Source organism: Strongylocentrotus purpuratus, unplaced genomic scaffold (genome assembly GCF_000002235.5).
Source record: "Strongylocentrotus purpuratus isolate Spur 01 unplaced genomic scaffold, Spur_5.0 spur5_scaffold_5, whole genome shotgun sequence".
NCBI lineage: Eukaryota > Metazoa > Echinodermata > Echinoidea > Camarodonta > Strongylocentrotidae > Strongylocentrotus > Strongylocentrotus purpuratus.
Genome location: NW_022145611.1, coordinates 37,219,669 through 37,243,990, shown reverse-complemented (window position 1 = coordinate 37,243,990; position 24,322 = coordinate 37,219,669). Strand labels below are relative to the sequence as shown.

The window sequence follows — 24,322 nt, the reverse complement described above, 5'->3', positions numbered from 1 at the left end:
AATTGCTCAAAATTTCCTTCAAATGAATACACTTTAATATCTTAACATGAATCAACAGTTGGTGCATACAGTGCAGTATATTTTTGGAATGGTGAGTTACATATTTCATAACAAATATATATAATTCTTTTACATCTTTTCAATTTCTAAACGAAGCATTATCTTACATCAAATAAAGAACAAAATATCTATTGACAAGTTACCACAATTTCACAAGAAAATAAGACTGACACAATTAGGGATTGTCTCATAAAAAATAAAGATATAACATACTTCTCTTTCAAAAATAAACTATACTTCCTTGTCTTTTCATTGCATTCACTTAAAACACCTGACAAGCAATGACCACTTGGTGGCGCTCTTTCATCTTAAGGACACAAATGTGGTTCATTTTTTAATAAAAATTTGAAAGAAAACAAACATTCAGTACTTCTCATTTTAAAACCTACCTTATGATACAACATGATTAGGCAGAACGGTGGATTTTCTCACTCATTTCACATGCATAAATCTACATATTTACAAAAAATCCCATTCACAAAACAGGAGCAATTCATTTTACGATCAATAATATCTTTTAAAGATGGCACCAAATATTAAAGGTAATCTCGAGTACTGGAAAAACCAAAATCTCATGATTGGAATTATCTGATTTTATTCCCTAAAATGTAAGGTATCGCCAGATCTGAATTTATCCAAACGTAACATTATCTGACTGATTTCACTGTAGGATGCCCCAAAACATTTTCCCTTTTGATTTCTTCTAAAAGGTTGCATTAATAATTTGTATCATTTCAATAAAAATAGAGATAACATTACTAGAATTCCATGTTATAATTTTGTTAAAGACACTGACATTAACTTTAATCAACATCATTGCAACTTTAAAATGACACCCACATAAAAGGCATTTCAAATGACAACACAGAAACAGATTACCGGTTCTTATATTTGCTCGTGCATATTTTACATGTATATTCATATTACATACAAGAATATATGCACCATCAAAAATATTCAACCTTTTTTTCTTCAAATTTCAATCATATTTTCACCCCTATTTGTATTTTTGAAATACCACCTTTTACTTGAAAACATTTTGTTCAGTAATAACTTTCACCATGGCCTTTTTCTCGTAATTTACATTGAGCTTTTCTTCCGACAAGAAAGACATAATTAACTATACAAGCATCAAACAATAAAATGACGGAGCATATGCTCACTGAATCTACAGACATTGTATTATATACAGATATCAATTCAATTACGCTGTACATTAATTTATACATCAATATGTTAAAGAGGACCAAATAATCTCCAAACATTTGGCAAGTGCATAATACATTAGCAACAACATGAAGAATGTTGTGATAAATCTTTGGTAACAATTTGAATAAAAACTGCCGCTGTTTTTTTTTTATTGATACGTCATCCAAGAATGGACAAGAAGTAATATAAAAGATAACAAAAAACACTAATAATGAATAAATAAATAAAATATAAAATGGTAATAAGTGAAGAAATCATCCACAGCATGCGTATAGTTTTCAATTTGGTCAAGTAGAGAGATACAAAGGAGAATGCTGTTCTCAGACATACAGTTAATGACTATGGAATTATGTTTAACATACTTATACCTCTTAACTTCCAAAGAGATGGAAATATGTCCTATGTTTTTGAAATCACAGAATAATCTCAAATTTCAAATCTCATATTTACACTGACGAAGCGTTTTCATCAGCAATACATTCGGCTACACGTATATATATGTACAACTGGATCAATATCAATTATGACCTCGTAAGAAGGAAAAGTACATACTTTTAAGCAAACAACTTGAAATAAACTTTACAGGACATAAATAAGTCATTCCATATAAATATAAAAATCTGACCACACAGGACTTGTTTAAGAAACATAAAAAAGATGGGCACGATTGCACTCCGTACCTGTGTAGTCTTTTTTTCTTAACATATAAAAGAAAATTTCTACTAAATGCACATAAAATACATATATATTGCAGAGTAAGCATGGAAGTTCAGAAAAGTGCACTTTTTATACAGAAGATGCACTAGGAACAATCCTTGTTTTCACTGGATGTATTTCTATAATAATCTAATTGAGGATTGTCTCTGCCGATGGGGGCATAATTTACCTTTAATAATGTTAAAATGGAAATGATAACTTTGGCTTGCCTACTGGTAATTGTACATGTCAAGTACACCCAATGCACACAGATAAATATTTACTTTTACCCCTCCCTCTGGCTATCAAGACAAATCTTCTTCATTATATAACATTAGATGAACAGATAATATATTGAATTTGATCAATATGTCTATAACTCATGAAAGCAAATCACAAGAACATTGTGACCTTTCGGATTAATTTCAAGACAATCTAGCATTAGACAAAATGTCTACTGCTTGAGAAATGCAATGTGAGCAGATTCACTAATAATTTGGAAATATTCTAAAGCTTATATTTCATTCAAAAGACTTAATGCTTGCCTTCTTTAACAACAATATACAGGAATATTTCTTTATTCATGGCACTGTCTCGTCACTGTTTTTTCCTCTTTCAAAATAAACAAATCTCTTTTGTTGACATTACATAATACATTCAACCAAGTTTAGTTACCATAATCCCATGTAAAGGATTTTCCTACATTACTGGCGATAATCCTTCGTAGGATTCCCTTTCTCATTCCCTGCGTGGTCTACGTCTCAAGGTGCCATAGTCTTCATAATCATTGGTGGATCGAATTCTCTTGCCAACTTGCACTTGTGACTGGGCAGTCAGCTGAAGGTGGATGGCTGCAGTGTTCAGTTTGCTCGTTGAGGTAAGGATACCTCGCAGCCCTTTCATTTTGGCACTCCTCAAGAGGATCTTAGGTACGGGTTGTGGAGGCAAGTTGATGCTGTCCTCCAGTTCGTCTTTGGTTTCATCATCCTCATCGTCGCCCTCCTCATTCTGTTTACTATCACTCTGTCCTTGCGCATTGTCATTATCATCTTGTGACAGCTGTGACTTGAGACGCCTTTGGAATGCCATTTCGGCAGGACTCTCTGCTTTCATGAGAGACTCCAGTGTCATGCCTGGGAAAGCGCTACCGTTGGAACGAGTGCTAAGGAAATCACTGAACTCGGTCTTGGTGTCCCAAAGTAAACCTGTCCCTGCGAAAGGATCCGAGAAGAGTTCTGGATTAATGTTATCCTCACTGCGTTCACCCTCATTCTCGGCCTTGCCTTTTTTCCCGCAACCGTCAGCTTCATCAGGGGCAGAGACCACATTCTTGTTGATATCCTCTTCCTTGTCATTGACTGCTTTCTTGGATTCACTTTCCTCTTCCTCATCTTCCTCCTCTTTCATTTCTTCTTCATTATCTTTATCTTTCTCTTCCACTTCTTCCTTCCCCTCAGCATCGATCAATCTAACATCCAACCGGTCCCGTATGCTGCTGTCAAACTTGGTGACCGAGGCTACAAAGTGCTTCGCCCATGTGATATGCAAGACGGGGGTGGAACTGCCTTCCTCCCACTTACAGATGTTGTCGTAGAGACGCAGGTAGAATCCGTAGCACTCAGGGTCTTTAGGGATGTGCCTGGCATCTCTGGAATGGTACACAGTGGCTTGCTTCAGGATGGTAGGGATTAATTCATTGGCCACTTCCAGGAATTCCTTGTAAACTTCCTCATCTTCCCGTTGGTAGTTGTATCTTGAAAGAAGAAAATGATAGGATTCAAAGAAATGAATTATCATATTTCACACAGTAAAAAAAAAAGTGTAATACTTAATAAAAGCTTTTCTCACCAATCATTCTAACAGTGTGATTTCATGGTGATATCTACCAATTGTGTATTTACATTGTACATTAGATAAAGTGAGAACCTTAATATCTGAACCGTTCAATTATTGTTTTGTTAGCTTTCCTGATCCCTTTGATATCAATTCATATTGCACACAACTGCTCTGCCTATCATTCACAAACTTTACTTAATACTTCTCAAAGGCAAACAGGCCAAGGCATTCATACTGAATATGAAAGTAAATCCAGTCATCCGCAGAAGTATTAAAACGAGTGCACCCTTTGAAGGTATATACATATTACAATGCAATTAAAACAAAATTGATAACGTTTTAATGGGAAAGCTGCTATGTTTGCATACACAACTAGAGAATGTCTGCTGGATTCATGCATTTCTAGCGCAGAGGTTTACAAAGTTACAACAAATCATTTACATACTTGTGAAGGATACTGTAAAATACTATGTACATTGAGCAAGACAATAGAGAATCTACTCACTGACTGAGCACTTTAGCTCCCTCTGCCCAGTACTGCATTGCCCTCTTGTACTGCTTCTGCCGGTAGAGATGACCACCCAGATAAGTGTAGGGATAGACATGGTGGTCAGAATAGAACTCCTTGCCCGCCTGAATAGCCTCCTCAAACAGTTCAAGGGTTGTAGGTCGATCTGGTGTGGGGTCAATGCTTTCAAGGTCACCAAGGTTGCTCAGAGCAAGAGGATACCTGCAGGATGAGAAAATTGAAAAGAAAGTTGATGACAGTCAGATTGCTCTGCTCCAAAAACAAGAATAGGACCTAATTTTTACCTCAAATTTCCCTAACATGTATGTATACATACTCTAAATTGTAAAACTGCTATTTGAATTCACATGTTTCAAAAGTTTTCACTGACCTGTGTGTTTAAAGGTGAACAAAGGACAACCTGGCTTTAGAGGTTCTGATATATTATACAATGCAAAAAATATAATGACCGCTCTATTACCTAAATAAAATTGCAGTCCATTCAGGAGGAAATAAAATCATTGTCTTGATAAGGTCGTGATTTGTCCAAATATATTGTATCTCCAATCTTGCTACAATAGTAGCAACTTACCATGCATTGTTTCTGAAGTTACTAAAGATAAGACTGATTGAAGGAGATACATCTAATATTAGATAGTTACACTCCATAGTAACTTATTATTAACAAACAAGGTTACCATTACCTTTCATGTCTGTACCTTTCCTATTGCACTTTTGTATATCATATATTTCATCTTTTGCACAAACTGCGCCTTGAGCATTTGATTGCCAAGTGGATTTGGCACCATACAAATCTTATGTATTATTATTATTATTGTTATTATTATAATTTTTATGTTACAATTCCCAGGCTTTAAAGTAATCACCATCCAAGAATACCAGCCAATGTATTTAGCAATCAAACACTTCATATAGCAAGGACGCTTTGAACAAGGATTTATCAAGACAACTTTGGAGAACAGTGAATAACTAAATTGGTAAGCGAATATGAACAGAAAGGGCAGGGAAGATGATTTACAACTAAAGGATATTGTCTTTCCCCTCCACAACAATTCCAGGAAACTATAAATTATATATACGTCAGAAGACTCCACAGGGAAATAACATAACTATAAAATGAAGTGCTTACTTTTTCAGATGGCCCATGTCATAGAGTGACCATAGTAGCTCCTGAAAAAGAAAAGACAGCATAAAATTCTAAAATTTACTGGATTACCAAATACTGAAACCTGATATCAAAATTAAGCAAAATTTATTGATTCATCAATACTAAAACCTCACTAATAAGAAAAATTTGCTGAATTGTCAAATGATACACATTAAGTCATTACTAACATGGGGTAGAAGTCTTTTCTAATTACAATAAACATGTACCCAGTACATGTACATGTATGAAGTCTTTGCACGTGGATGAGATTGAAATGGCAATCACTCACTTTCCTCTATGTACTCAGTGAGGAATTACTGGGTTGTCATGACAACAATATCTAACAACAATCTAAATACGACAATATCCCAGCATACACCCACACAAAATATATATAATGCCTTGTATTAAGTGCATCACAAGTACACTTTGCCTCTTGGTAGAGGAACTCTACACTTAATACACACTTAATACGTTATTATATGTATGTACATCGGTCTGTAAATATAAACGGTTTCACATCATGAAGAGTCTAGTTAACTAAATGTCAATCAGGCATTATTCAATACAGCTCAGTCTGCATGACAACCATTAAGCTTCTACAGCACAGGAATCAATTGTATGCTAATTGATTCCACGATTAGAACAAATGCAGTCTTTCAGAAATATTGTCTATATTCTAAACTTTACTCAGCTTTTTAGCTTTTGCTCACAATTTTCTTCATGCAAATCTCTTTTCTCCCCTGAAATCAGATTTTATAAAATTGTCAATATGTTAGTAATAAAATCACTGTTTCTTCATTGTAAGACAACCTTACATATGACGTAATTAAAAGGCAGCTCAGGAAAAAAACAAATGGCTCATCTATTTTTAGGTGTTTGTTCACATTATTGAATTCCAGCAGCCAGTGGCACTGAAGACGCTGAAGGAATGGGACATCGCCTCGCTGGGAAACAAGGACAATTTGCACACAGAATAAACACATGAAAATGAGTCACTTCGTCTGATTTCACTCTCACGTGTAGTGTACACTTCATGGACCAGTATGAAGAGATGAGACGGAGTAAAATCAAATCAGATATTTTAATGTCACATTGTCATTCTGTCTGGTCTACTTGCACAGTGCATGAGTACTTGCTCTAGGCAGAAATGCATTATTCTTGCCTGGGTGTAATAACATAAATCAGAGGCCTGAGCATAATTTTTCACCTTTGCAAGTATTTGCAAATTGTGAGTAGCTAAATTGGGATGCATTCAGATTCCATTTCAGCCAGACATTTGTTCACGTTTTGAGACATTAAAACCCTTCTCCCCTTTCTTTACCCCCCCCCCCCCCCTCTCTATCTCACTCTCTATCTCTCTTCCTCTTTTTATCTTCTCTATAACATGCACAAATATAAATGTTAAAGGGAGAGTCTTTATGTTCTCATATTTCTCAGTTTCCCTTTGAAAATTTCCCCACAGACAATTACTTGATTAGAATCATAATGGCCATTTCATCCATTTGAGAAAAAGACTGTTGAACTTGAAAGTACATGTACTGTTATGAATAATAGAGGGGCGCAAATTTAATTACATGCACACTTTCTTGTGTGTTCACATGCCTTTATTTTGTGAGTCGAGTGCTGTTTTCTTTCAATGGCCCATGAAATAAACAAAAAATTATTCACACATTTCCAGATCATACCAGAAATGGCAAGCAAAATCATACCTAGATGCATACTTTTTCCTTCTTATTTGAATCTATCATGGGCTTCCATTTTCTTCCCTACATAGGAATATTTGTTATGCATTAAAACTCTCAGCAAGCATGTTTAGAGCAATGCACACACACAAATGGGTTGAAGGGAAATCAAACCTTGATAGCAAACTACTCTGAAGGAAAACAGACAAATCAGAGAAGTAGACTGGTGAAAGTTTGAATGAAATCTGACAAAAAATGAGAAAGTGAATTTTTAAAAGTTGTATTAAATCACTATACAACTGTAGCTTTGTGCTCTTCAAATTGGCTGAATTGGTAATGTCTCTGTGATGTAGTAGCGAACAACTTTCCCATTTGTTCCAACACACACAATGACTGAAACTTTAAGTTTTCAAAAATGTATGACTGGAGATTCTATTCTCTAGAGGATCAATAATAATAATATACTATCCATAATAGATTCTGAGTAGAGCCTCAAGGGGAGAAGACATTTTAGAAAAACAGAAATTGATTATATTTTTGTACACGATAAATGGGAGAGGTACAGTATCTGGGACTACGTCACAATCCACTGACTAAACTGCTTATATGAGATTTGCTTAGACAGATACTGTTTTCACACTGGCAATATTTTGCTTAACCCTGTACTATAGGTGGGGTTAAGGGGGGGTCTTAGCCCCACCTATAGTACGGGGTTAAGCCTATTCCACTTTCTGTTCAGACTGGTTTTTACCAAAGTGGGCTAAAGTTGGCTAACCCCACCTATAGTACGGGGTTAACTAACCCTGCAAAATAGCAGGGCTAACTCCGCAATTGTGGTGCTAACTCCTGCTAACCCCGCAATTGCGGTGCTAAGCAAATGAATGAGAACAGAAACGAAAAATAGTCCGGTACTACGCAATCGAGCGTATCGCAGCTGGCCAGATGCGAAGTATGTCCAATCATAACATACACGATATCCGGGGTTAACGAAATGCAGTGAGAACAGCGGGAATTTTCTTATTCCGGAATAGGCGCTAGTACGGGACTAAAAACAGCGAGTGTGAAAAGCCAAAAAAATAGTCCGGGGTTAAGGATAGTACGGGGCTAAGCAAAACCAGTGTGAAAAGAGTATTAGTAATCTCATATTTCAAACATTCATAACTTTGATATTATTTGTCAGATGTATTTCAAACTTTCGCCATTATGATTATCTGATTTTTCTGCTTTCATACAAATGAACTTATTACAAGGGTAGGATGGCCCTTTAAGAATGTTCAAATTACGAACTCCACATCCTACATAGTGGCAACTGTACATATGTTTGCACTATTTGTGCTAGGGTTTGTGCACTGTTGTCACTGCTTGTATAGAGTCATTCTGAAATATCATGGCTTATAAATCTAAAAAGATAGAGAAAAGTAATTTCTCTAAAACAGGAAGACTTGAGTTATGCTTCATGGTTTATTGAGAGATATTGCAATGGACAAGAAATAGCCATTAGTCAGACTTCAGTGATTTGGTCATTGAGGATTGAGAAAATGGGGAATAATACCTTAAGGACAGACAATCGCAGTAGTTTGGAATTCAGACCGTTTGATTAAAAAAAACCACTCTAATATCAATGATTGAGAACAAGTACCATACAAAACAAAATCAATACGGTATAGACATCAAATTGATGCTTGATCAGGGAATAATTTTCCTGGTATCGCATCGCAATTTGCTATGCATTTTTGCATGACTGCTATACAAAATATCTTTTGTGTAGCAGTTTTCTTCCATAGAAATGTACAGAATTTCATTTGAAATATTTATCCATCGGCTGAAATTGCTAATCAAAAAATTTGAGGAAAATTATTCCCTGTTGATGTATGACCAAGAATACGCAAGTGGAAGGAAAGATACCTATCAGTTAAAAACTCTGTCGCAAAAATTAATCAATGAAATTGACAACAAAGATATGTATATTATTATGAGTCACACCATTCTCATGTATGCAACATTCATGAACCTCTTTGTCTTTTGGCCTTGTTCACATACGTGTACATGTATGCTGCAATATTTTTTTTAAAGGTGGTTTACTGCATCATATGTGAGGCTTTCTTATTTATCATCATCAACCACTAAGAATTCATGCTAGATATGATTGATTAAAAACCTGATTGAAGTGTATAGCAGAGGTGTGTATGAAAATGAATTCATTAGAAGGGTGAGTGGCCAGGAAACAAGACCGTCACCTAAGTTAATTTCAATACTGCTCTTGGCATTTTTTGCCGATGATACGCTGAAAGGTTAATAACCAGACCTAATAACTAAACCATACCATTCACACCATGCTATGAGTAATGCCACAGCTCATCTCTACTCTACAGACATGACAATCATCACGCGATCTTAGCCTTGTGTCATGCAGATGAGTCTCTCAATCTCAATCGAACAATCATGCATGAATATGGCTTCATAGTAGTTGCATCATTTTCAAGCTTTTAATTTCTGTGTTTTGCAGAGAGGTGAATTTGTAAGATGAGGCAGAAACCTGAATCTTAAAAAAGCAGCCCAATTTTGTCTCATCAAAAATACAGTGCATTTTGAGCCAGAGGTGTGTTCACTAATATAATAAACACTGAGCTAACACCAGGGTTGGCATATTTCCCGCTTCGGAGGCTTATTTCCCGGACGGCGAGAAAGTGGTATTTACCGGTATTTCCCGCTTTTTACCGGTATTTACCGCTTTTTACCTTTTTGAACATAATAACAATGGTGATGAGTATGGTTGCTCTGGTGTGTACTATTTGTGTGTGTGTGGGTGTGTGTTTGTTCGTGTGTTTGTCTATGTCTGTTATTATGAAATGCTGGAAAAAATACAAGAAAAAGATCCCAAATATACACCTAATCTTGATGGGAACCAAAACCTTCATACTAAGTTACTTTTATTGTAAAGTTTAAGATATTTTAATAAAATCAGTGAAAATTTGAACAAAATCGGGCAAGGAATAAGGAAGTTAAAGCTTTTTTAAATGATTAGACACTAGAGGGATATATTCAATTTGATGACATCATTTGTAGACAACTCTCCATGCCTTTTGTACATCAAATTGCACAATTCTTTCGTTTTCTTTGTATTTATTTGTGTTCTTGATCCGACTTCATAACATGTGAAGCAGAATATCATTTTGCATGCTATACCTTGCTTTCAGGGGAGTAGATTATCTCAATCACAAGAAAGAAGGAAAAACATTTGATGTCCAAAAGGCATGGAGAGTTGTCCACAAATGATGTCATCAAATTAAATATATCCCTCTAGTGTCTAATCATTTAAAAAAGCTTTAACTTCCTTATTCCTTGCCCGATTTTGTTCAAATTTTCACTGATTTTATTAAAATATCTTAAACTTTACAATAGAAGTAACTTAGTATGAAGGTTTTGGTTCCCAGTTGCTAATTACCATATTCATGAATACCTTTTAATTAGCATATGAACAAAATGCCATGTGTTTGGGTGTGTACATGTATGCAGTGAGGGTTTTATAAATCTGTTTGTGTGTTTCTTCTATGAGTGTTGTGCTGCTAATTATTTCAGAACAATATTTTCAGTTGTGAGGCTAAAAACAAGTAAAATTATTAATAAATAGAGAATTAAAATCATATTTCCCGTTTTTTACATATTTACCGGACGCGCATCTTATTTACCGAACGGTATTTACCGGTATTTACCGCCGGTAATTACCGCCACCGGTATTTACCGCCCAACCCTGGCTAACACCCTTCCCGCTCCAAATACCCGGTAGACGATATGAAGCCAAGAATTAAAATATATGCAAATTTAACTTTTTTTTGAAGACTAGAATTTATTAGGTAATGCAATGCAACGCCAAATAGAATTCTACCCTGCATGACAAATTATTCAAGAACCCCTGCCTTACACTCATTATTGGTTATCTACTCTTTCCTGCTCATGCTCTGTAGTACACAGGCCTTAAATCTTTTTATATGCATCATTAGTTTGGTCTTTCTAGGTAACAGTCCTGACATAAGATAAACAGAAAATGATTGCTGTTTATCAAAATGTGCATAATTACAATGAGGGAGAAGCAAATGACCCCCCCCCCCCCACTCCGGGGTCGGAGGAACCGCATGCGTGTTCCCAAAATGTCCGGTAAAGGGGTACTTTTCATGCACCAAAGTCTGGCTCGTAGTACACAAAAATCTGGCCCGTATTAACTTTACACACCAGACTTAGGGGGGTGTTTTCAAAAGGAGGGAACATGCATACGTGTACCCTAAATAACACTGAGTGGGGGGGGGGGGGGGGGGGGCAAATGACCAAGATGTGTACATGATGAAAACAAGTGCATTTCTTGCACATGTAGTTCACAATTTTAACCCTTGAAAGATTTAAAAAAAAAAAGACATTAACAAATTATGTTTAAGGTACTATGTCCCATTTGCAGGCCAAAAAATGAAAAAGTTAAATTCCAACTGCATTTGAAAGATAATACTAATTTAGAACTTCCCTAAAAAAAGTGTGGGGCTTGAAAATGTCTTCGAGTGGGAAAATAACGACTACCGTATTCGGGGGGAAAAAAATGTTTACTTTTCCTAGATATTGACGAATGCATGGTGGATGCAACGCTCTGTGCAAATGGAATGTGTTCGAACACAGATGGCTCTTACACCTGTAGCCTGTGTGACTCTGGATATGCATTAAACGATGATAGCACTGCTTGCAATGGTAAGGACGTGAAGTCAAATTACATCTAGTAGTCTACTCAGTACTATAGTCTCACATTTTACTTTTTAGTGGCATCTTTAACAGTCTTTTGATCCAGAATGCTCTGAATTACAAGTTGTAGTTGTAGTTGTTGTAGTTTCCAGGGATGCGGCCTATACGGCGCTGCGGCCTTATCGCCGGCAAATACGGTATTAGTTGTCAAACCAACTTTAGGGCTATAGAGCCCAAAAGTAATAGTCTTGATTTTCAGACAATTGTACCGAATGGTCATATGTTTTATGCTGCGCAAAGATTCAATCAGTTTAATCTTGGCCATCACAAGAAGTGGGGCATTGATGTAGACAAATGCTCATGTACCCTTTACAACTCTTTTTATGTATGTTATTACCAAAGAAGAAAAAAGCCAGTCAGTCACTCAATAGTGTCTGACAGTGAAGTCTAGCAAGTAAACGGGTTTCCTTGCATAATTTGAACATGAGGACACTGCTAACGTTTAAATTTCACAGATAGGACATACATGACATATTCATATTTCCTGCAAAGTTCTACAGCATTTGAGGTTGGCTGCAAAAGGGACATAGTACCTTTAATACAATCACTAGAAATTAATGTCTGCACTGTGCATTATCATTTTAAAGGATGGACTTACACTACATATATGTATCTCCTAACTTGGTAAAAATCTAACCCTTAAAACCTCTCATGACCCTATGACATTTGTAGGATACATCCACCATGTCTAGACAACCCTTTTTGTGTTGCTTGCAGTTGAAACGCTGTTCAAACTAGCTACACTGTACCTTATCCATGGTGTATGAAGATTAAATGATGTTGTTCCTGCTTGCTGATGAGACCCTGTTCATACTTGCTACCTTATCAATGGTTTACGAAGATTGAATGAGGATGTTGCTGCTCGCAGATGAGACTCTGTTCATACTAGCTATCTTGTTCAGGGCAGTGGCGAATGCAGGATTTTTTCAAGGGGGGGGGGGGTTTAAGGATTTAAAAAAAAAAAATTAACAAAAACTTTAAAAAAAAGGGGGGGGGGGGTTTCCCCCAAAACATACACATCAAAAAAAAATATCAAGGGGTGGGGGGTTTAACCCCTGATTCAGGGTGTACATTGTATCAGTGAAGATTAAATCAGGATCTTGCTGCTTCAGATGAGACCTTGTTCATACTAGCTAAGTTATCCATGGTGTATGAAGATCGAATGAACATGTTGGTGCTACAGATAAGAATCTGTTCATACTAGCTATCCATGGTGTATGAAGATTGAATGAGGATGTTGTAGGCATCTCTCATGGGATATTCTTCATTTCATTATTGATCAATGCTAAAAATATACAACCTTCACAAAACAACTCGACCTCTCAGAAAGCCATTACTTGCTTTTCTTCATTTAAAATTGAAGAAAGGATATGTTGATTCCAATTTTGATGATTACAACAGTGGACCATCCAACCATACAGATTTTATAGTACCGTAGTGACGTAGTCATATGATTTGCAATACCGTAAATCTCCGTGTATAAGGCGCACTTTTTTTGCCGCCGAAAAAAATTGAAAGTTGGGGGTGCGCCTTATACACAAGTTTTTTTTAATTTTTTTAATTTTTTTAATTTTTTTTATATTTTTTTTTTAGTTTCGATTTATGGCGCTATGCCTGTTAATGTCTCCCAGCTCAGTAATCAGTGCATTGACTCGCCACTGGGAAACTACAACAACACTAAAATTTGTCTGTCATCTTGGTTTGAAATTAATCTTTCTAATAGATCTCAATATGTAGTTTATAATAATAATTCCTCAATTTTTTTTATATAACAAATGGTGTACCACAAGGTTCTTTCCCAGGACCTAGGTACTCTATTGTTTTTAATTTACATTAATGATCTTACACATTCTTCTAAAAACGACATTGTTACTACTATTTGTGACAAGTTTACAAACACAAATCAGCGCCTTTAACTTATCCTCGATGTTAAATGAAGGTCCTTCCCCGCGTGGGTTTTCGTTTTTTCCTACCCAAAATAGGGGTGCGCCTTATACACAGGTGCGTCTTATACACAGAGATTTACGGTACATAACATTTCAGTATTTTGTTGATCTGAAAAAATTGTCAAACTGGGATGAGTTTAAATATTTGATCATTCACACACATTTTGTTGTTGTTGTTTGTTTGAAGTATTTGTCCTAGACTATCATGCAATCTCTTGCCACTTGATGTAGAATTCCTACATACTACCCTCTGACATGTCATAAATAGCATCAGAGGAAACTAAAAGACAAACACATACAAGATAAAGCAGGGGCTACTGCAATCTTCACTATCTACATGTAAGAGTAAACACATTAAACCATTTGCCATGTTTTGTGAAGGTTGAGCCCGTGTTTATTCCTATTAAGTAGGGACACTGATTTTCTGTGATCACGGAAAACGGACAGAATTCACGGAAATGACCATTTGAAACGGAAAATGCAATTTCGAACAGAAAGTCGCGGAAAACCCTTTTCACCTAAACATTTTTTAAGAAGAAAATTGTAAAACTTACACTATTTGTGTCATTTGTTATGCAGTGAAAAAATATTGGGCCTAAAATCATGGTTAATAACTCTGAATATTTAATGATATTCGTCAGATTCTTAGGAGACAGGGGGCTGCCATTTTGTTTTGCTGGACACATGAGATCGTGACACAAAACACAGTACAAATAGCAGCGAATCGATCCTATTATGCCAGCTAGGCGCCTAGTATTATGTAGACGTAATACTAGGAACACACACGCCAGCAGCGGGCGCTAAGTGCGGCGAGATTGTACACATGCTGTTGTACAGTTCGAAAAAGGGGCTGGCATGTGCGCCTAAAATCGACCGATCGCTGACATGACAGCCAAGACTGAAATGTTTTCATCCACGTCGGTACTAGTCAGCCTGTATCTGTATCGTTCCGTCAGGAATATGTAGTGTTCTGACACATTCCGCTAACTTTAGTCTGCTTGTCTAAGTTCGAATTTGAAGTTGGTAAATCTAAACATTTGATAATTGTTCGTATATTTTCACTGGTATTTTGCATCAAGTTTATCCAGTCCCGTCCATATTGTTTTTGAGTGGTTATCATTGGCGAAACGGAATTCACGGAATTCCAGATTTTCTGAAATGGAAAAAGCCATTTTTTAAAACGGAAAATCAGTGTCCCTACTATTAGTGCTGACATTCTGGTCTAAAGCTACATGTAACTGATATAAAATGGGATGGATGAGTTCTAGCGCTAGATACGCCTACAGTATACAATGTAGATAACTATTAATCTTGATCATAAAACTGTACTCAAGTTATGATATTCAAACTCTAACTCAAAGGCATCATCCATTACCAAATGTATATTTGATGTCTAGAATTCATCAAAATTATTAAAATATGTAAAATATATTTATAAAAAAAAAAAAAAAAAAAAAAAAAATCATGAACAATGAAAGAGACTGTATACAGGTAGGGGTATGAAAATGTGGCATCAGAAATCTTAATCATTTCTTTTCACAAATATGAGAGCCTTTCAGGGAAAACCCTGTTGGAATTTTCCTATGATTTCTTTCCGCTTACCGGTAGTAATAAAGAGACCAATAAAGCTCACAAATACATTTTCACTTTTACCAGAACTCAACCTTCTTTTCAAACCTATAAATAGAGTAGAATAGTGATCAGGGTGGTGTTCCTGTTTGCAAAACCTTAGAAGCAGCACAGCTTTCACTCTCACTTTCAAATACCTGAAAGTGCTATTTATGGTAAGCTGAAGTAGCAAATCCTATATACAAAGAAACAGCCCCCCCCCCCACCAAAATTCTTTACTTTTTCTAATGCCATAGAATACCTTTAAATCATCAAATGATCATTATATTACAAAAGTTATCAAATTACCAAATATGTTAAAATCCCTTTTGTATTCTTGCATCTTATTAGCAATAACACCAATGTGTGAAAAGGTGGAAGGGGAATACTGTATATAAATAATATACCCACCTGTTGTAAAGAAGCAAGTTCTATGCTGTCTAACGATGAACTGATAGTAGGGTTGATAGCTGATACCAAGGCTGCTATCTCCATGTGTCTTGTGCACACTACAGGGAAACCATTCAGATACAACCAACTCTTCTCTGTGATTCCTGCAAATAATTCATAAAAACAATTAAAAAAAATTATTATAAAAAAAAAAAAAAAAAAAAAAAAAAAATCATTTTCGAAAATGAAAATCAATATATATCTCTGGGAAGAAAAAACATTCGTAAAAAGAGAGCTCCAGCAAGAAATAAATAAACTTTAAAAAATTGATGTAAAAAAGTAATACAAGATTTAAAAATTCCTAAACAAAAACGACATAAAAAATGCTTTTACATCTGCAAATCAATAAAGAGTCCATGCGAGCTAAGGAAGAAGAAGAAAAAAAAAAGAGGGGGGGGGGGGGGGGGGGGACCTTTTTCAGGTTTATACATGTAGTTTAAAATGATAACCTTAACCCTGTGCAATTCTTATTGTTGGGTGTCAAGTGTTTGATCAAAGTCATTATCATATTCTGATATTCAATGTTTGGACACTTGAATTTATTGCTGGTAGGATGATACCTGTAATTATGACATATTATCTGGATGGTATAAGGAATAGATAGACCCTGACAGTTAGACTTGACAATCAATAGTGTTCACCCCACACATCAGGATGCCAGGGAAAAAAAAAAATTAATTTAAGTTAAGGAAAGCTCCTTGAATTTTGCATAATTTGAGAATGAAAATAAATTGATGTGACTCCCACATACTCTCCGGTCAATTCTTAACAATGTTATCCCACCACATTTACATTGTATGTTTTCAAGTCGTGTGAATTTGTCCTTTTATCCTCTTAATGCATGTATTTGATATTTGTCTACTTTTTATACTTTTACTTTTGTATATACACTGTAGCTGCTTCTGTATTTTTAATGCAAATGTGGAAATAAATTCAATTCAATTCAGTGTGATAATTGGAGTATACTTCAAAGAAAGATGAGAAAGGAACATCTCTAGGGCTAGGTGCTGACATTTCCCCTACAGAATGAAAGTAATTTTTGTTGGTGTTCATATCAAGAAGGTAAATAATCCAGACAATCCATACAAGGGATGATGTGAAATATCAATGTGTAAGTAATTCCAGAGCAAGAAACAGAACACGCCATGCTGAATACAATGCTGTCTTCTGCATAAAAGATGATTTTATATGTGGGCGTAGCCTCTGGACTCCTCAAGCACCATTGAATTGAGCTGTGGGGGTGGAGTGCGGAGGAGGCAGGCACTCTCATCACAACCATACAAATAAGGTATACTGATAAGGATGAAAAGAGAGAGCAAAGCAATCATCCTATCTAGTTCTGTACAGGTTAAATGAACACTATACCGGTACATGTAGTAGCAGCCATTATAATCTAAATAAACAATGCATGCAAAATGACACATCCTTGCAAATTGATTGGAAATATAATAGGTAGTACATCCACAATTACTTGATCACATGTCTGTGATAATTGCAAACCACGTTACATGTAATTTGTTAATAGCTGATATAAGTGGACTGCCTATTAAACGAGCAAGACATACGCGTGGCTCCCATTCACAAGAAGGATTTAACGACTATGTTCTAATAAAAATACAATTTAATATATTGAAAGGCTCGAAATTAAGTTGAAATGCCTAGAAGGTAGCAATGGCATTAAACAAGGAAACAAAGTTCCTACAATTTTTTTAAAATAATTGTTTCAGAAATTTAGTGTTCATACTCAATAATATTGAATGTGGAATAAATAATAATCCTTGATATGACCAAAATACTAGAGACAAATTTTTAAGAAATCACAAATCATTACTATCAACTTTTAGAATGACTTTAAACATTCATTTTCAAAAGCTATACAGTTAACCTGTACCTTGCTAAATATTAAATGAACTAAGGATATAACCCCTGGTTGATTTCCGTTTAATGTTTAATGGCATATTACAATTCATGAGGAATCATTAAAAACAATTATTCTCAGTAATTAACAATTTTACATTATAATTATGTACTTCCTAACCATGTAATTGCTGGGCCAAGTGGGGTTAGCACTGTAAAACAGGCCTATGAGTCAACCTCATGAGCTGCATACAAATCACACACATTTCAGCTTGTTATGATTTGTGAGCTCTACCATTGCATGAGAGCACTAGTTTAATTGCCCTTGAACAATATAAATAGTGAATATTTCAATACCATGCTCTAGTGAAGCTACCAATTCTTCCGAATGATTTTCATGTATTTTCTTGTGTTTTGTATCGGTTTATTTGTTTATTTTGTAGTGTATTTGTTTGTTTGTATAGTTTTGTTTTTTAACCAAAGCTCTTTTAGTACTCTTCAGACCTGAGCTTAATTGTTTGCCACCATCATAAAAATAAAAATCTTTTATTCTTTTTTTTTTCCATTGAAAAAGTCAATAGTAAAATGGGGCCTCGATGGCCTTAGCCACGTATTACTGCTGCAAAAGTAAAAAATCAACAATCCCAAAACATAGAAATAAATTTAAGTCAGATTGACATTATTTACATTCGTTGGATAACTTGAAACAATATATTCTGTAACGAATTTGGGAGTTCAAAGATAAAAACTAAGGACTCTAAATGCATTTTACGCTACCCCACATATTTTATTTGTTTGTTATTTGTCATCAGTATTGAGTTGTTAATATATTTGATCAGGTTTAACAAAATGTTGCGTGAATGTACTGCAGTACAGTGTTACCCACCTTAATACACAGCCAGGATAGTAATGCTGCCATGTGTGCAAATACGTGTATTTTCATAATGGTTAAACAAAACCACCCGCATAAAGTTAACAGTAAAACATTTAGCAAAAAACGTTATGACTCAGGCCTCATTAAGATGATTGGGATTTATCAAATTTATCTGAAGTAAAAACTAAACCCTTTTGATTGTTTGGAAGGCTCTTACCAACAAAAAAATATCCTAAAGCTAGTAATACGGACACCAACACAGACCATGAAATAGATACTTCTTTAGTATTAGTCAACAGGAATATCTGACTGCTGATCTCTGTTTAGCTCAAATCTGATTTAAATGAACACCACCACCAGAAACTACAGAGAAATCAGAAGTCAACACCTAAACACCTACTGACTTTTTCTCATTTCACGTTCAAATCATGATTTCACAACAAAATAAACACCAACACTTAACACTGAAGTCAAACATGAAATCACTTAATCTAGGGCGGATAGAGAGTTGAGTGCTTTGGTGCTGACATCTTATCAAATCTTCTATCTTGTCTTACCCATACTGACAGGCTGCCCTCTCTTATCCTCATTCCCTTTTCCATGCCAGGTGACCTCAGCAGTGCCTTCTCCATTCTCTCCAAACACTACCCAGGCATGGTCTTCAGACAGGGCTAGGTGTACATCCTTGAAGTTCAGGATCTGACAGGCTGCAACCACAGCTAACGCAACACCAAAACAGTCCAGTTGGTTTCCTAGCAGGGGAAAGGAATTTAAAGAAAATGGGTAGATAAAACTCAAAAAGACAATTTTTTAGTGCGAGAGAAAGCAACAGATTGTCTTACAAGAAACTCTTTGCACAAGCTCCGTCCTTGATACAAAACAAATGACTACAATAACAGTGTCCATATTATGACTTGATATGAAATAATCTTACTAAATTCAACTTCATGTGCATAAGAGACCTTAATGCCTATCTGCACTAGTTTGGCCAGGAGGGATTAGACCTCCCTGTATGGTCACTGACAGGTGGTTATCTCATCAAATAAGCTCTCAATTAACATGAGAAAAAGGTTATCATGGGGGACCAATGGTCACCGATTAGGCATTGTTTGCTATAGAGGGTGCGAGTACCGTAGGTATAAATAGTGCAGTGGGACTTTAGGGCAGTTATAAGTAATAAGTAATAATTTGCACAAAATGATAACGGGAATGGATTTTTTTTTCATTCTGGTACAACTGTTTTTCTTTTCCCATAGACTCAATAGTTTTCAATACATTATTTAATAAAACCCTCCCCCCGCAACAAAACAAAACAATTTAAAGCATTTTCAGGACAGGAAAACATGTACATGTATAGACCCATCTTTTTTAATGTAAAAAATAAAACTTCCAATGTTGATTGTTGCACTTGTTAGATCGATGCAATGCATTAACAAAATTTTTGCTAATGTGTGGGTGAATACTATAAATTGTAATTGATGACCAATACTGCTAGATCTAGTCTAGATTTATTAACTCCATAATAAATCAGCATGACTGAAGTAAAAATAAAAAAACTAAAAATCTATTGAGACTACAGGTATGATAGAATTATCTTGATACCATTGCAGTCTGAAGCTAAATATTAAAGTTAATAAAATATGGAATCTTCTTATAATTCAGAAATCATAGAAAACCAGGAGTCCCAAGACCAAATCCAAAACCGATAAAAAATTCCTTAATAAATTGAATGATGGTACTAATGGTGGTGTTGATAAAGGCTTAGAACTAAAGTTAAAGCCGGCATGATTACTCAGGTACAGACTATAGTCAAGATTAACCCTTAAAGGGAAATCCAACCCAAATGGACAACTACTCTAAAAGAAAGCAGAAAAATTAGAGAGCCTGATGAAGTTTCAATTAAATATAAGAAAGTAATGAATTTTTGAAAATAGAAATCACTACACGTACTGGCACTTTAAATTGTGTAAAGCAGTAATGTCATGTGATGTAGTGCCGGACTACTTTCCCCATCTGGTCCAACATACAAAATGATTAAAATTTTCAAAAAAATCATGGCTCAGGAAGGTCATTTCTTTTAAAAGGACCTATAATAATATGCTATCTATAATATATTTTGAGTAGTGCCCCAAGAAAGAAGGAACTTACGAGAAAAACAAAAATTTGTTATATTTTTGTACACGACAAATGGGAGTTATCCATGTCCTACACGACGTCACAATCCACTGACCAAACTGCCAATTTGAGATTCGCATAGACTTAGTGGTCTCTTTACTTAAGCTAAGTGGTCCGATTCATTAAAAAAAATTGCCATTCCGTTTGATATTTTTCTTTCATAAAAATTAATTTATGAGTTACAAGGGTTGGATTGCCTAAATTCAGAAAACATCTCATTTTAACATCTTGAGACTTCATATATATCCCAGGACATAAGTGAAATTTGAAAAATTGATTGTGAATCTAACCAAAGACCCCAAAGAGATACCAGCTATCTCTTTGATCTAACTTAGATTTAGTCATGTTGAGCCAAAGTTGTTATGTTATGAACTTATGGTACGCATGTGGACTCTATCTCTGGCCCCGCCCACCTCGGTCAATCACGTGCAACTCATATTTTCTCCAAAATGAAAAACTACCTCATGATAATTTGTGTCTTTTCTTACCAGTCAGATAACTGAAAAGAGATTGCAAGTGAGCCTTGTCTTTGTAGTATGCTCGTGAGAGTGAACTCCAGATAATATCAGACACCTTTTTAACCATTTCTCTGGTTGCAAATTCTGACTTGTAGTCGCTCAAGTCGACAGACCCTTTCACTTGAGCCTCGAATTTGGCGCACAACGCCTCCACGTTCGGTAGCTCAATGACTGGAAAGATGGGTTCAATGCACATGCGGTTCTCATCAGCAGCTTGACCCTGGGACGAAGCACGATTGCTCGTTAAAATGTTCTCCACCATTCCTACAACAACCGAAAGAACCGTCAAATTGGGTTCATGATCTCCTTCCAATTCTGAGCGAAATATCTTTAAGATAGCCCTAACATTGTCGACGGGGAAGAGCTTCCTCGTTTCATCACGGATGCCCGCCATTGCGAAAAGTTGATTTTATCTGCCTTGCGCATGCGCACTTAGATCGCTCGATCGCGCTGGAAATTTCTGGCGTGTGTTATTATGACGACGTTGATATCTTGTGTTTACTTTCCCCGTTTATTGTGCAGGGTGCAGACCATACACATGGTCTCGAAAAAGTTATGAAAATACAAAATGGTACGTTCGAAGACAAAATATTACGAGATGAGTGTCCTATGACGATAATTCCTCCCCATCTGGAGGTTACAACGTATCCCCCTGTTTTTTTCACTCCGATGATGCAAGACCAAGTCTGCCAATAAAAATGGATGCATTCGCAGTATTGGCGCCACTTAGTGACGGTCAGTGGATCGAGGCGACACACAGCGTAGCGTGCATATTGCCTTATGGTAATGAATGTAATAAAAACACAGTTCAACTATCAAGCGCAGATTTGGTGGTAGACTGGTAGATATTGGGTTTCATGAATTCGCAAAAAAATACAGCGTTACAAAATTGTTTTCCTCCAAAATCCACCGAAAGGAAAATGAACACCACCATTCGCATGGCCTGGTAAAGTAAAAATGAGAACGGCTCGATGACACATCTTCAGTGCCACAAACCTGAAGGTACAGATACTGACTAATGCAGGATTTAGATTGTGACTCAGGCGTGAGAAAGTTATAAACCTGAGTCATTACAGCCCCGGTCAACCCTATGTTCAATCTTTAAAGGTCACATTTATTATTTTGTTGAGAAAAGGCAAATTGCAGCAAGCCTTAATTATCGTATTCGTCTTCTTTAGAAAAAAGCATGAGTGGGTGTAGGTCGTCTCTCGCTGTATTTCATATTGCGTGCATATTAGTCATAAGAACGAGGCATATAATACAGCAGGTAAACAGAGCCTAATTGTAATGAGTCACCAGAAATAGTCTGGTTTCTGATCGATGAATGTATTGACTTCATTTTCAAGCTGGATGATGATGAGCAGCCCCAATTAAACTTGGAATAAAAAATAATAGGCCTTGTTATTATTATAGTTTTAATTGTTTCCTTGCTGTAAATACTTATATAAATGTGGCACATACAAATATTTCTTTCTTCTTTATTAATTGATCATGTATGAAATAAATCAAAATTCATTTATAGTTCTCTTTATCCCACAAATGATTTTGAATTAGCTGCTTTTTTCAAGTAAATTCACTTCGAATAGATTTGTATTACCTGCACGCAAGCAGTTTTCCCCTTCCCAAAATACTGGACCCCCCCCCCTTAAAAAGAAAGAAAACAAAAAACATACCATTTGGATGAACAATTCACCCTTAAAGATGAAGATGAGTTCTGGTCATGCGATTGCATTGTGAAAGAAACGGTGTGGAACCGACCAGAAAAGGTTGATCATCTAGCATATAAGAATTTGTGTGTATTGCAAGGTTCTGGATTCATCAAAATGATAAGAAATTTGGCCAAGTCTTGGTAAAGTTACAAACACTTGCACAGAAAGATGTATATGGGACTACACGAACACGTGGCGTAAAAAGCCCCCCCCCCCCCCCCCCCCCCGATTTTTACGATGTTACATGCATATTTAGAATATGAAGGCATTTCAAGAGCCATGCTTTTCAGGGAACATGTCTTAACTGATGTTCTTCCACACTTGCATAATAAGAATGAGTAATGCTCACAAATTATGTTTCACCTCTTCCCAGAACTCAACCTTCTCTTTAAGGTTTTCATTAGAATTCATCTTAACAAAATGAAAGCATAAATATAATAGCATATGTACATTTTTTAGACAAAATGTGCACACACACCCACAAACACAAAAATGATAGTTTCCACTGTCAACCATTTTAGTTATTTAATTTTTGATATCTTAATATTCAGAATTTATAAGCAACTGACAGATGATTGTTTATCATCAAATACAGAGAATTTTGTATACAGGTAGTTGGAATGGTATAATCCTATTAATTTCCTGGTATAATAGTGTGGAATTTTCCATGAATAAAAATTGATGTCATCATAGTTTATTCCTGTACAATACAAATCTGGGATAAGTTCCAGAAATTTATTGAATATTGTTTATTCCATTCCCACCTGATACACAAATAATGTTTGTATATATTTCCCTTTTAGCACATTAAATTTGTTACCAGAATTTGCATTACTTTAATACTTTATGAATGGCTTTCATAGCTCACATTTTTCAAAAGGTAAAGAGATATATCTTGTTGACCATTGCATTTTTCCACTCGGTGAAACACATCTGCAAATAGATGCTCCGATGGATTATAACCCTGCCAGTTTCATCACATGACATTAGTATTTCCATTTCTATCTGAAAGTTATTTGGGGATGGAAAATTTCTGAAATAGCAATAAACAAATTGTTTTGATAAGCACTATCATCTTTATCAGTGTGTAATTTTATTAAAAAGTCTTTATAGTTATGATTTTTTATTATGCAAAAATAGTTTGGTTGTTAGTTTAGTTGTCTCCACCCAGATCTCATTTTATGACAATTAAGTTGTTCTCTTTTACTAGCCAATACAAATCACAAAGATGGAACAAAAAG

At 35.6% G+C, this 24,322-nt stretch overlaps 1 protein-coding gene across 1 annotated transcript; it reads right to left on the bottom strand.

The window, feature by feature from the left end:
• Positions 1-1,088: 1,088 nt before the first annotated feature.
• LOC589807 (menin) lies at positions 1,089-22,978 on the bottom strand. The gene is made up of 6 exons (XM_789441.5): positions 21,343-22,978; positions 19,237-19,431; positions 15,910-16,052; positions 5,460-5,500; positions 4,307-4,531; positions 1,089-3,718 (listed from the first exon to the last, which is right to left on the bottom strand). The coding sequence occupies exons 1-6, from the start codon at positions 21,764-21,766 to the stop codon at positions 2,704-2,706; spliced, it is 2,043 nt and encodes a 680-aa protein (XP_794534.2). The 5' UTR covers positions 21,767-22,978; the 3' UTR covers positions 1,089-2,703.
• Positions 22,979-24,322: the final 1,344 nt, after the last annotated feature.